Raw genomic sequence first — 12,937 nt, 5'->3', positions numbered from 1 at the left:
TGGTAGCAGGCGAGGAGCTGGCAGCCCTACCTGGTAGCTGTCCAGTACCTGGCAGCCCTACCTTGTAGCAGGCGAGGAGCTGGCAGCCCTACCTGGTAGCTGGCGAGTACCTGGCAGCCCTACCTGGTAGCAGGCGAGCAGCTGGCAGCCCTACCTTGTAGCAGGCGAGCAGCTGCTAGCCCTACCTGGTAGCAGGCGAGCAGCTGGCAGCCCTGCCTGGTAGCAGGCGAGGAGCTGGCAGCCCTGCCTGGTAGCTGGCGAGGAGCTGGCAGCCCTACCTGGTAGCTGGCGAGGAGCTGGCAGCCCTACCTGGTAGCAGGCGAGGAGCTGGCAGCCCTACCTGGTAGCTGGCGAGCACCTGGCAGCCCTAACTGGTAGCAGGCGAGGAGCTGGAAGCCCTACCTGGTAGCAGGCGAGCAGCTGGCAGCCCTACCTGGTAGCTGGCGAGGAGCTGGCAGCCCTACCTGGTAGCAGGCGAGGAGCTGGCAGCCCTACCTGGTAGCAGGCGAGCAGCTGGCAGCCCTACCTGGTAGCTGGCGAGGAGCTGGCAGCCCTACCTGGTAGCAGGCGAGCAGCTGGCAGCCCTGCCTGGTAGCTGGCGAGGAGCTGGCAGCCCTGCCTGGTAGCTGGCAAGCAGCTGGCAGCCCTGCCTGGTAGCAGGCGAGGAGCTGGCAGCCCTTCCTGGTAGCAGGCGAGCAGCTGGCAGCCCTGCCTGGTAGCAGGCGAGCAGCTGGCAGCCCTGCCTGGTAGCAGGCGAGCAGCTGGCAGCCCTGCCTGTTAGCAGGCGAGGAGCTGGCAGCCCTGCCTGTTAGCAGGCGAGGAGCTGGCAGCCCTGCCTGGTAGCTGGCGAGCAGCTGGCAGCCCTGCCTGGTAGCTGGCGAGCAGCTGGCAGCCCTGCCTGGTAGCAGGCGAGGAGCTGGCAGCCCTACCTGGTAGCTGGCGAGGAGCTGGCAGCCCTACCTGGTAGCAGGCGAGCAGCTGGCAGCCCTACCTGGTAGCTGGCGAGTACCTGGCAGCCCTACCTGGTAGCAGGCGAGGAGCTGGCAGCCCTACCTGGTAGTTGGCGAGGAGCTGGCAGCCCTACCTGGTAGCAGGCGAGCAGCTGGCAGCCCTACCTGGTAGCTGGCGAGGAGCTGGCAGCCCTACCTGGTAGCAGGCGAGCAGCTGGCAGCCCTACCTGGTAGCTGGCGAGGAACTGGCAGCCCTACCTGGTAGCAGGCGAGCAGCTGGCAGCCCTACCTGGTAGCTGGCGAGTACCTGGCAGCCCTACCTGGTAGCAGGCGAGGAGCTGGCAGCCCTACCTGGTAGCTGTCCAGTACCTGGCAGCCCTACCTTGTAGCAGGCGAGGAGCTGGCAGCCCTACCTGGTAGCTGGCGAGTACCTGGCAGCCCTACCTGGTAGCAGGCGAGGAGCTGGCAGCCCTGCCTGGTAGCAGGCGAGGAGTGGCAGCCCTACCTGGTAACTGGCGAGCACCTGGCAGCCCTACCTGGTAGCTGGCGAGTACCTGGCAGCCCTACCCGGTAGCAGGCGAGGAGCTGGCAGCCCTACCTGGTAGCTAGCGAGTACCTGGCAGCCCTACCTGGTAGCTGGCGAGTACCTGGCAGCCCTACCTGGTAGCAGGCGAGGAGCTGGCAGCCCTACCTGGTAGCTGTCCAGTACCTGGCAGCCCTACCTTGTAGCAGGCGAGGAGCTGGCAGCCCTACCTGGTAGCTGGCGAGTACCTGGCAGCCCTACCTGGTAGCAGGCGAGGAGCTGGCAGCCCTGCCTGGTAGCAGGCGAGGAGTGGCAGCCCTACCTGGTAGCAGGCGAGGAGCTGGCAGCCCTACCTGGTAGCTGGCGAGCAGCTGGCAGCCCTACCTGGTAGCTGGCGAGGAGCTGGCAGCCCTACCTGGTAGCTGGCGAGTACCTGGCAGCCCTACCTGGTAGCTGGCGAGGAGCTGGCAGCTCTACCTGGTAGCAGGCGAGGAGCTGGCAGCCCTGCCTGGTAGCAGGCGTGGAGTGGCAGCCCTACCTGGTAGCAGGCGAGGAGCTGGCAGCCCTACCTGGTAGCAGGCGAGGAGCTGGCAGCCCTACCTGGTAGCTGGCGAGTACCTGGCAGCCCTACCTGGTAGCAGGCGAGGAGCTGGCAGCCCTGCCTGGTAGCAGGCGAGGAGTGGCAGCCCTACCTGGTAGCAGGCGAGGAGCTGGCAGCCCTACCTGGTAGCTGGCGAGCAGCTGGCAGCCCTACCTGGTAGCTGGCGAGGAGCTGGCAGCTCTACCTGGTAGCAGGCGAGGAGCTGGCAGCCCTACCTGGTAGCAGGCGAGGAGCTGGCAGCCCTACCTGGTAGCAGGCGAGGAGCTGGCAGCCCTACCTGGTAGCAGGCGAGCAGCTGGCAGCCCTACCTGGTAGCTGGCGAGGAGCTGGCAGCTCTACCTGGTAGCAGGCGAGGAGCTGGCAGCCCTACCTGGTAGCTGGCGAGGAGCTGGCAGCCCTACCTGGTAGCTGGCGAGCAGCTGGCAGCCCTACCTGGTAGCTGGCGAGCAGGTGGCTCCTCCAGAGCGAGCTGGGCATGTCGTGGATGGAGAGACGCAGGTTGTGATAACTGTCCTTGAAGTGCAGCACCCGGGGGGCCCCGATCAGCTGCCCCCCCTGCTGCTTCTCCAGCTGCAGCACCTCCTGCCGGGGAACCGGCGCTCCGTGAGGGACCCAGCGCCTGCAGCCCAGGCCAGTCCCCACCCCCCCAGCCGGGGGGCAGCCTGGGGCAGGCCCCATCTCCAGCCCAGGCCAGCCCCCACCCCCAGTCATGCAGCCAGCCCGGGCCAACCCCCAGCCCAGGCCAGTCCCCATCCCCAGCCATGGAGCCAGCCCAGGCCAGTCCCCATCCCCCCAGCCAGGGGGCAGCCAGCCCAGGCCAACCCCCAGCCCAGGCCAGTCCCCATCCCCCCAGCCGGGGGGCAGCCTGGGGCAGGCCCCATCCCCAGGCGGGGGCGGGGCGGTACCTTGAGCACGTCGGGGGTGTGACGGAGGCAGTAGAGCCGCACGCTGTACTCCAGGCCGGTGCAGGAGGTGGGTGCGAAGAGCAGCAGGCTGAGGCGCTTGGTGGCCGCCATGCTGAGCGACTCCCCCACCAGGGCGAAGCGCCCCAGCTGCTCGGTGAAGATGAAGGCTGCCTGCGCCTCCAGCTGGCAGTAGTAGAGCCCTGAGGTCGGCTCGTCCCCGACCCGCAGCACGTCCTGCACACACGACCCGCAGCTGGGAGCCGAGCCGGGCCGGGCCGGGCCGAGCCTTCCTGCCGCCCACGGCCCACACCCTGGCAAGGGGCTGCCCCTGCCTGGCCTGGGGGGGTCTGAGCGGGGACCCCAGCCTGGCCTTGGGGGGTTCTGAGCGGGGACCCCCGTCTGGCCCTGGGGGGTTCTGAGTGGGGACTCCGGCCTGGCCCTGGGGGGTTCTGAGCGGGGACCCCGGCCTGGCCCTGGGGGGGGTTCTGAGCGGGGACCGCAGCCTGGCCTGGGGGGTTCTAAGTGGGGACCTCGGCCTGGCCCTGGGGGGTTTCTGAGCAGGGACCCTGGCGTGGCCATGGGGGGGTTCTGAGTGGGGACCCTGGCCTGGCTGTGGGGGGGGGTTCTGAGCAGGGACCCTGTGTCATGCGGGGAGGGCCCCGAACTTCCCCAGGTCACTGGCTAAGTGACCTCGCTCAGTTCGGTCTGGAAGGGGGGAGATAGTGTGATGGGGTTCAGGGGTCCCCCTGCACTGCACCCCATCCGCTGGCAGGAGTGACTCTCACTCAGCAGGTACAACAGGAGGTTTATTAGGCAACAGATGCCCAGTTTCTCACAGAAGCGACAGCAGAGCAGTCACAGACAATCCTTCCAACCCTTCCTGGGGAGAAGACCCTGAGGGTGCCCCTCTGGGGTGTAGCTTTCCCCCTCCTCAGGCTGGCTGCCTTCCCTCTCTCTTCCCCTTGCCTCTAACTGCCGTCCCCGATTCAAAAACCCAGCTCGGCTCCTCCCTCCTCTTTGTTCAGGGCAGAGGTGTTACCTGCCAGTTGTAGCCCCAGGGTCATCCTTAGCCACTGGGAGCTGCTGCTTGTCTCTCACATCCAGCCTGAGTCTCGCATTTGCACTCCCCCAACTCCATCACACCCTGGCCTGGCCCGGGGCGGGGGGTGGGTCTGAGCAGGGACCTCGGCCTGGCCCTGTGGGGGGTTCTGAGCGGGGACCCCAGCCTGGCCCTGGGGGGTGGTTCTGAGCGGGGACCCTGGCCTGACCCTGGGGGGTTCTGAGAAGGGACTCCGGCTTGGCCCTGGGTGGGTTCTGAGCAGGGACCCCGGCCTGGCCGTGGGGTGGGTTCTGAGCAGGGACCTCGGCCTGGCCCTGGGGGGGGGGGTCTGAGTGGGGCCATAGCCCAGCTTGTTGGGGGCTCTGAGCACCTTGGGGGGGGTCTGACACCCCGAATATCAGCCCCCGCCTTTTGAAGACTCACCTCCCAGCTGCCCTCACACGACTGCTTCTTGAGGCAGAGGCTCCAGTCGGCACTGCCCTCCACACAATGCCCCAGTGCCAGGATGGCCGGGCGTGTCAGCAGCACCCCAGGCGGCCCACAGCTGACGATGGGGCTCAGCAGGGTCTGGCAGCCAGCCAGGGGCAACCTGCACAGGGACAGGGAGAGCACAGAGATGGGTGAGACGGGCATGGCAGGCCAGGGCTGGCGCCAGCTGCATGGAGGAGGCAGAGGCTGGCAGGGCCCAGGCCTGGTGGGGGGTGGGGGGCGCGGCACAGGCTGTCACATGACTGGATTTTTAGGTTGGATAGTGGGGGGTGGGTGTGCGCGCGACAGGCTGAGCAGCTCCCATCGGCTGGGCTGACCCCTGGGGTGGTCACCTGAGCCGGCAGGTGACACCCCTGTGCCAGACAGAGCGGGGAGGAGCCCGGCTGGTTGGGCTGGAGGCCCAGTGAGGAGGGGAGCAGGGAGCTGGAAGGCAGTTAGCTGGGCTGGGGAGAGAGGGAAAAGAAGTGGGTAGAGTCCCCAGCTGGGCGCCCCTCGGGCTCCTCCCCCCGGAGGGGCTGGAATGACTGTCTCTGCCGGCTGCACTGACTCCTCTGTGCTGAATAAACTCCCTGTTCTACCTGCTGAGTGAGAGTCACCCCCGCCTGCGGATGGGGGCAGAGCCTGGGGACCCCTGAGCCCATCGCCACGTGGGAGCTGTTTCCTGTGCCCTGTGTGCACGTTTTTCTGCTGGAACGCCCAGAGCCATCCAGCGCCCTTTTTCAAAAGCTGGGGGGTGGCTGCAGCCAGTCCACAGCCAGCCCTTTAAGAGCCCACTGCAGCTCCGGACACGGCCTCCGCTCTGCTCCCTGAGATGCTGGCACCCATGTGGAGGAGGCAGCGCAAGGCACCAGATGTAGGGGTGACATAAAGGGGGCAGGGGCCACGCAGGGGGTGGCTCAGGGTTGGGCCCCCTGGGGCGGTTAAGCAGCTGGGGGGGCAGCTCAAGCCCCTCACGGGGAGTTGCTTAGGCCTCGTGCAGGGTGGCTAAGCCACCGGGAGGTGGTTTGGGCCCCTCTGGGAGGTGGTTAAGTGGCCAGGGAGCAGCTTGGACCCCCCAGGAGATGGTTGGGGCCCCCCAAGGTATGATCTGGAAACCCCTGGGGGGCAGCTAGGGCCCAGCTTGGGGGGCTGCTTGGGCCCTGTGCAGGGTGCCTAAGCCACTGGGGAGCAGTTTAGGTCGCCCCAGGGGTGGTTAAGCTGCTGGAGGCAGTTAGGGGCTCTCCCTGGGGGGCGATTTAGGGACCCGTGAGGGGGCTTACACTGCTGGGGGTGGGGTTGCAGTTTGGGGCAGTTGGTCTGGACTGACAGAGCAGCTGAGAAGTCTGTGGGTTTACTTGTGTGGCTTCAGCCAGAAGCTGGCAGAGATGCTGTGGTGGCTGGTTGGATTTGCCTTAGTGAGAAGAAAATCCCAGCTGGGGGCTGTAAGTGGCCTGGTTTTAAGCAAAGGTACCTGGACTGACTTCTCTGGCTGTGCCCAGAAACCCCGTCCTGTCTCAGTGGCGTAGTCGGCAGGATCCACAGAACCTGGTCAGTTGAGCTTGGGATCCAAACCCGACGCTGCTCTAACTTGGAGTTTGAGGGGAGCTGTGGTTAAAGTGAAGTTGCAATGAGTTCACCACAGTGGCAGAGGCTTGAAAAAAAGCCCTGGAAGAGATGTGCTGGGAAAGAAAAGCCTCCTTTAGCGAGGAAGCTACAGAGGGGAACCTTATTGCTTGTTGCGGGCGTGGTGCCGAGCCAGAGCAATGGGTGATGAAGGATTGGTAAAGCTGAGAGAAGAAAATATGGCGTTGGAATATGAGGGGAGACTAGAAGACCTGCAGCTAAAGGTAAAGGACGACAGGGCTGCATGGAACAAAATGGACCATGCCCAATTTATGAAGAAGATGGAAGCCAAAATTCAAGCTGTGGAGTTGCAGACAAAACTACAGGAGGAGAAGCAAAAGCAGCAGTGTACTGGCAGCCCAGGGGGTAACCATTCTGGTGTGGGCTCCGAGCGTAACACATGGGGTGTGGCTGAGAATGAGTCTCTGTGTAACTGTGCTGTGGCTGTATTGCCTGTATGTAACGGGGGGCATTGTAAAGGGGCTGTGTGTGGCTCTGAGCCGTTCTCTGTAGTTAACCAGCATTGCTATAGCCAAGGGAAAAGTTCTTCTCAATGTGTGCCTGGAGAAGTGAACTGCTTGTCTACACAGAAGAGCTGTGGGTCTGTGAGAGTGAGCCCTGCAGGTCAGTCTAGGCGCTTGGAGAGAGTCGGGAATTAGACCAGAGACGGGAAGGGTTTGGGCACCAGGGAAAGTTACTTTCAAGCACACTGAAGTTGAAAATCAGGTTAAAACTCTACCTAAGAGAAGGGGTAAAGTTTTTGTTAAGGAGAAGTTTCAGGCTGCTGGGAGCCCAGCAATGGGAAAGAATGAATCTGACCCATTGGCTGCTAGGGGCAAGAACATGCCTGTGAAGAATTTCTCCAGGAACAGGCCAGAGAAAAGTGATCTGTTTCCAGATCGGCCATTGTCTGTGCAGAGAAGCAGTTTCTCTGCTAGGGGCAAAGTTTTCCAAGGCATGGGTCAAAAAAAGTGCATGTGTGTTTGCGCAGGAAGCAGCTTGTCGGCTGGGAGTAGCGATTGGTCTGTGAGAGAAGCTGCCTCACCTTCTGGGCATGTGTCTGAGGTCAGCTGGGGGAGCTGGGACAAAGGAGAGCGTCTCCCATTGTCTGTCTGTGATTTAGGAAGGTGCCTCCAAGAAAGCTAGTTCTCTGGGTAGAAAGGTGCTTCTGCTGGGGAAGCGAATCCTTCGTCTGAGCCTGTGGGGGCTCGAAATGATGCTACAGTCCCAGAGCTGGATCTAAGCACACCTGACGCCCCGAAAGGGAATGATCCTGTGTGTCGCTCAGGGAGGATGATGCTTCAACTCGGTCTGATCCAGTTAGCATCATCAGGGAATCCCATGGACCAAAGGGTTCTGGTGCCTGTTCTTTGCCCGACGCTGAGGTGCTGCTGGGAGGGTCACAGTAAGCATCATGAATGAGTGCAGGGAACGAGTTCGTCTCTTGAATCCCAGCTGAGCCAATGGGAGTGAAGCAGCTCTGTTTAGACCGAGCACAATTGCAGCTTTCAGGCCCGCAGAGAGGAAGAGGGGGAGATGTCTCCCAGCCCTTCAGAAATAGACCGACTGTCACAAAACCAGCCATCAAGGCGTAAATAGAAGGGAACTGCATAGTTAGACACACTCAGGTTGTGGTTATTTTGAATTTGGTTGGATTTGGTTGTGTTGTTGTTTGACTTGATATTTTTCCCCTGTAACTTTTAAGCTGAATCCCAGGGAAATCAAGACAGAAGGGAGCGTTTAATCTTGCAAGCATGGCAGGCAGAATAACCGGGGAGGGCAGTAAAGGATGAAGCAGAGAACTGCCAGCATGTAACTTCTAGAAGAAAGAGAAGGCCAGAACACGAGTCCCCCATCGACACAGAGATAAGTAATTGCTTTCAGGCACTCTCCACTGGTTCTGCGGTAGTGAACGCTTTGGAAGGCACCTCACAGGAAGAAAATCGCAGGAGAACTGCTTCTAAAACTGCAGAACATGGGATGTGTAGTCCTAGGGGTGGGGGTTCAATGACCACCACCCCCAGAAGAAAAAGACAGGTGGTGGTGGTAGGGGACTCCCTCCTAAGAGGGACTGAACCATCCACCTGCTGACGGGACCTGCAGTCTCGTGAGGTGTGCTGTTTGCCGGGAGCTCGATTCAGGATGTGACTGAAAGCCTTACAAAACTGCTCAAGCCTTCGGAATACTACCCCTTCCTACTTCTGCATGTGGGAACTAACGGTACGGCCAAGAATGACCTTGAGCGAGTTACTGTGAATTATGTGGCGCTGGGAAGAAGGGTCAAACAATTTGGAGCGCAAGTGGTGCTCTCGTCCATCCTTCCTGTCGAAGGGAAAGGGCGAGGTAGGGTCTGTCAAACTGAGGAAGTAAACGCATGGTTACGCAGGTGGTGTCGCAGGGAGGAATTGGATTCTTTGATCATGGGACGCTGTTCCGGGCGCAAGGGTTATTGGGAAGAGATGGGGTCCACCTAACTAAGAAAGGAAGGAGCATTTTCACAAGTAGGCTTGCAAACTTAGTGAGGAGGGCTTTAAACTAGGTTCGCTGGGGGACGGTGACCGAAACCAAGTGGGTAGAAAGCAACTTGAAGGCCGGGAAGAAATGTAAAGAGGAAAGTACAACAAAAGTGGACCCCTGGTTCAAGTAGTGAGGGCAGGGAGATCGACTGGTTGTCTAAGGTGTTTGTACACCAATGCCAGAAGCCTGGCTAATAAGCAGGAGGAATTAGAAGCCCTGGCTCAGTCCAAGAACTATGACTTGGTTGGAATAACAGAGACTTGGCGGGATGACTCTCATGCCTGGAGCGCTGCCATGAAAGGGTATAAACTGTTCAGGAAGAACAGGCAAGGGAGAAAAGGAGAAGGAGTTGCACTGTATGTAAGAGAGCACTATGATTGCTTGGAACTCCAGTACATAGAGGGGGACAAGCCTGTTGAGAATCTCTGGGTCAAGCTTAGTGGTGTTGGCAGCACTGGAGATGTGGTGGTTGGTGTCTGCTACAGGCCGCCAAATCATGATGATGAGGTAGATGAGGCTTTTTTCTGGACAACTGAGAGAAGTTTCCGGATCACAGACTTTGTTATCATGGGGGACTTTAATTACCCTGACATCTGTTGGGAGACCAATACGGTGGTATGCAAGCAGTCCAGGAAATTTCTGGAGAATGTTGAGGATCACTTTTTGGTACAAGTGCTGAAGGACCCAACCAGAGGTCGTGCGCGGCTCGACCTGCTGCTTACAAACAGGGAGGAACTAATAGGGGAGGTAGAGGTGGATGACAACCTGGGAAGCAGTGATCATGAGATGAGAGACTTCAGGATTCTGACCAAAGGAAGGAAAGAGAGCAGCAAATTACACACCTTGGACTTCAGAAAAGCAGACTGACTCCTTCAGGAACCTGATGGGCAGAATCCCCTGGGATGCTACCATGAAGGGAAAAGGAGTCCATGAAAACTGGCAATATTTTAAGGAAGCCCCATTGAAGGCACAGAAAGAAACTGTCCCGATGCGCAGCAAGAGAAGTAAATATGGTAGGAGACCAGACTGGCTTAATGGGGAAATCCTTGGAAAACTTAGGCACAAAAAGGGAGCTTACAAAAAGTGGAAACTAGGACAGAGGGAGGGGTATAAACGTACAGCTTGAGAACGTAGGGCAGTTATCAGGAAGGCGAAAGCGCAACTGGAATTGCAACTCGTGAGAAATGTGAAGGATAACAAGAAAAGTTTCTCCAGGCATGTTACCAAGAAGAAGGTGATCAGAGAGGGTGTGGGGCCCCTACTGTATGAGGGACATAACCCAGTGACAGATGATGTAGGGAAAGCTGAAGTACTTAATGCTTTCTTTGCCTTTGTCTTCACGGACAAGGACAGCTCCCGGACTAATGTGATAAGTGATGCATTGTGGGATGAAGGTGGACAGCCTTTGGTGGGGAAAGAACAGGTTAGGAGCTCTCTAAAAAGACTAAATGTACATAAATCAATGGGCCCGGACCTAATTCATCCAAGGGTTCTGAGGGAGTTGGTGTATGTCATTGATGAGCCCTTGGCCGTTATCTTTGAAAAGTCGTGGAGATCAGGAGAGATCCCGGATGATTGGAAAAAGGCAAATGTAGTGCCCATCTTTAGAAAAGGGAAGAAGGATGATCCAGGGAACTATAGGCCGGTCAGTCTTACATCAGTCCCTGGAAAAATCATGGAGGGGCTCCTCAAGGAAGTCATTTTGAGGCACTTGGAGGAGGGGAGAGTGATCAGGAATAGTCAGCATGGATTCATGAAGGGCAAGTCATGCCTGACCAATCTGATTAGTTTCTATGATGAGATAACTGGCTCTGTGGATAGGGGAAAATCAGTGGATGTGATTTATCTTGACTTTAGCAAAGCTTTTGATACAGTCTCCCACAATACTCTTGTCGGCAAGTTACAGGAATGTGGATTGGATAAATGGACGGTAAGCTGGATAGAAAGCTGGCTAGAAGGTCGGGCCCAGAGGATAGTGATCAACGGCTCAATGTCGGGATGGCGGTCGGTTTCTAGTGGAGTGCCCCAAGGTTCGGTTCTGGGTCCTGCTCTGTTCAACATATTTATCAGTGACCTGGATGAGGGGTTGGTTTGCATCCTCAGCAAGTTTGCGGATAACACTAAGCTAGGGGGAGAGGTAGATACGCTGCAGGGTAAGGACAGGGTCCAGACTGACTTAGACAAATTGGAAGACTGGGCTGCAAGAAATCTGATGAGGTTCAGTAAGGACAAGTGCAGAGTCCTGCACTTGGGCTGGAAGAATCCCAAGCATTGTTACAGGCTGGGGTCCGACTGGCTGGGTAGTAGTTTTGCAGAAAAGGACCTGGGAGTTGTCGTGGACGAGAAGCTGGACATGAGTCAACAGTGTGCCGTTGTAGCCAAGAAAGCTAATGGCATATTAGGTTGCATCAAGAGGAGCGTTGCCAGTAGATCCAGAGAAGTGATTATTCCGCTTTATTTGGCTTTGCTGAGGCCGCATCTGGAGTACTGTGTCCAGTTCTGGGCCCCCATTTATAGGAAGGATATGGATGCACTGGAGAGGGTCCAGCGGAGGGCGACCAAAATAATTAGGGGTCTGGAGCGTATGACTTATGAAGAAAGGTTGAGGGAATTGGGACTGTTTAGTCTGCAGAACAGAAGACTGAGCAGGGACTTGATAACAACCTTCAACTTACTGAAGGGAGGTTGCAAAGAGGCTGCAAAGAGGCTGTTCACAGTGGTCACGGATGGCAGAACACAGAGCAATGGTCCCAAGTTGCGGTTGGGAAGGTCCAGGTTGAACATTAGGAAAAACTTTTTCACTAGGAGGGTGGAGAAGCACTGGAATGGTCCACCCAGGGAAGTAGTGGAGTCTCCATCCCTGGAGGTGTTTAAGTCTCGCCTTGACAAAGCCCTGGTGAGGCTGATCTGATGGGTTTGGTCCTGCCTAGAGCAGGGGGCTGGACTCTATAGCTTTTTTAGGTCTCTTCCAGCTCTATTGTTCTCTGATGATGATGATTCTATGAGAGAGAGCTGTGTTAGTCTGTGTTCTAACAAAACAAACCAGCAGTCCAGTAGCACTTTAAAAACTAACGGAATGATTTATTAGGTGATGACCTTTCATGGGACAGACCCACTTCTTCAGACCAAAGCCAGACCGGAACGGACTCAATGTATAAAGCACAGAGGTCCAAAAATTGTTATCAAGGGTGGCAAATCAGAAAAATTTATTATGAAGGTTGGCAAATCAGAAGAGCAGAGGGGCAGTGGTTGGGGGTTGTGAGGTAGGGAAGTTAAGAGTTAAATAAAACAAAATATTTAAAAGAGTCCTTCTAATGGGCCAGGTAATTGCTGTCCTGGTTCAAACCACATGTTAGTGTGTCTGCAGAGGGAATGCTCAGAACTGTCATTTATATTCAAATTGGCCACACTAACATGTGGTTTGAACCAGGACATCAATTACCTGGCCCATTAGAAGGACTCTTTTACATCCTTTATCTAATCTTAACTTCCCCACCCCACATCCTCCTTCCCCCACCGCCATCCCTCTGCTCTTCTGATTTGCCAGCCTTGATAATTTTTGGACCTCTGTGCTTTATACATTGAGTCTGTGCTGGTCTGGCTTTGGTCTGAAGAAGTGGGTCTGTCCCACCACAGCTCATCACCTAATAAATTATTTTGTTAGTCTTTAAAGTGCTACTGCACTGCTTTTTCCCCAGGGAAATAGTTTTCTCGGCATGCAACCCATGAGTTACTTTCTCTTGTTTTGAGAATATATCACTGTTTTTAAAGCAAACCGTCTGATACCTGAGGCCTTTCACACACAATTTGTGCTTATACATCAGTGTTGACGTTAGGTGGTTCTTTCCAGACATCCTGCATAGTGTACAACTTTACAGCTTTTAGAGAGGTAGCCGAATAAGTCTGTATCTTCAAAAACAACAAGGAGTCCTGTGGCACCTTCTGGGCTAACATATCTCAAATATATAAATCAGATGTAACAAATATCTGTTAGTCTATAAGGTACCGCGGGACTTCTTGTTCTTCCGGCTTTTGGTAACAGCACCACATTGGTTACAACAGCTAACACCAGCAGCAAGAACCAACCCATTGTGGTTGTACATGTGCATTGCCCAGGGCTGAACCTCCTTAGAACTTTTGATATGGTCTCCCACCACATTCTTGTCCATAAGTTAAGGAAATATGGATTGGATCCTTGGACTATAAGAGGGATAGACAGCTGGCTTGACAGTCGGGCCCAACGTGTAGTGGTCAATGGCTCCATGTCCCGATGGCGGTCTGTTTCAAGCG

General features: G+C 57.0%; 1 protein-coding gene across 4 annotated transcripts in view; it reads right to left on the bottom strand.

The window, feature by feature from the left end:
- Positions 1–12,937, bottom strand: part of UNC5A (unc-5 netrin receptor A) — an 80,608-nt gene that overhangs the window by 20,301 nt on the left and 47,370 nt on the right. For all 4 annotated transcript variants that reach the window (XM_075009797.1, XM_075009800.1, XM_075009798.1 and 1 more), the window contains 3 exons: positions 4,463–4,628; positions 2,980–3,213; positions 2,507–2,656 (listed from right to left, as the gene is read on the bottom strand). In XM_075009797.1, the coding sequence (XP_074865898.1) occupies positions 2,507–2,656; positions 2,980–3,213; positions 4,463–4,628 (550 nt within the window). The remainder of the gene's footprint in view (positions 1–2,506; positions 2,657–2,979; positions 3,214–4,462; positions 4,629–12,937) is intronic.

The sequence above is a fragment of the Carettochelys insculpta genome, chromosome 15 (genome assembly GCF_033958435.1).
Source record: "Carettochelys insculpta isolate YL-2023 chromosome 15, ASM3395843v1, whole genome shotgun sequence".
Taxonomy (NCBI): domain Eukaryota; kingdom Metazoa; phylum Chordata; order Testudines; family Carettochelyidae; genus Carettochelys; species Carettochelys insculpta.
The sequence above is the reverse complement of the archived record's forward strand: the minus strand, read 5'-3'. Positions and strand labels throughout refer to the sequence as shown.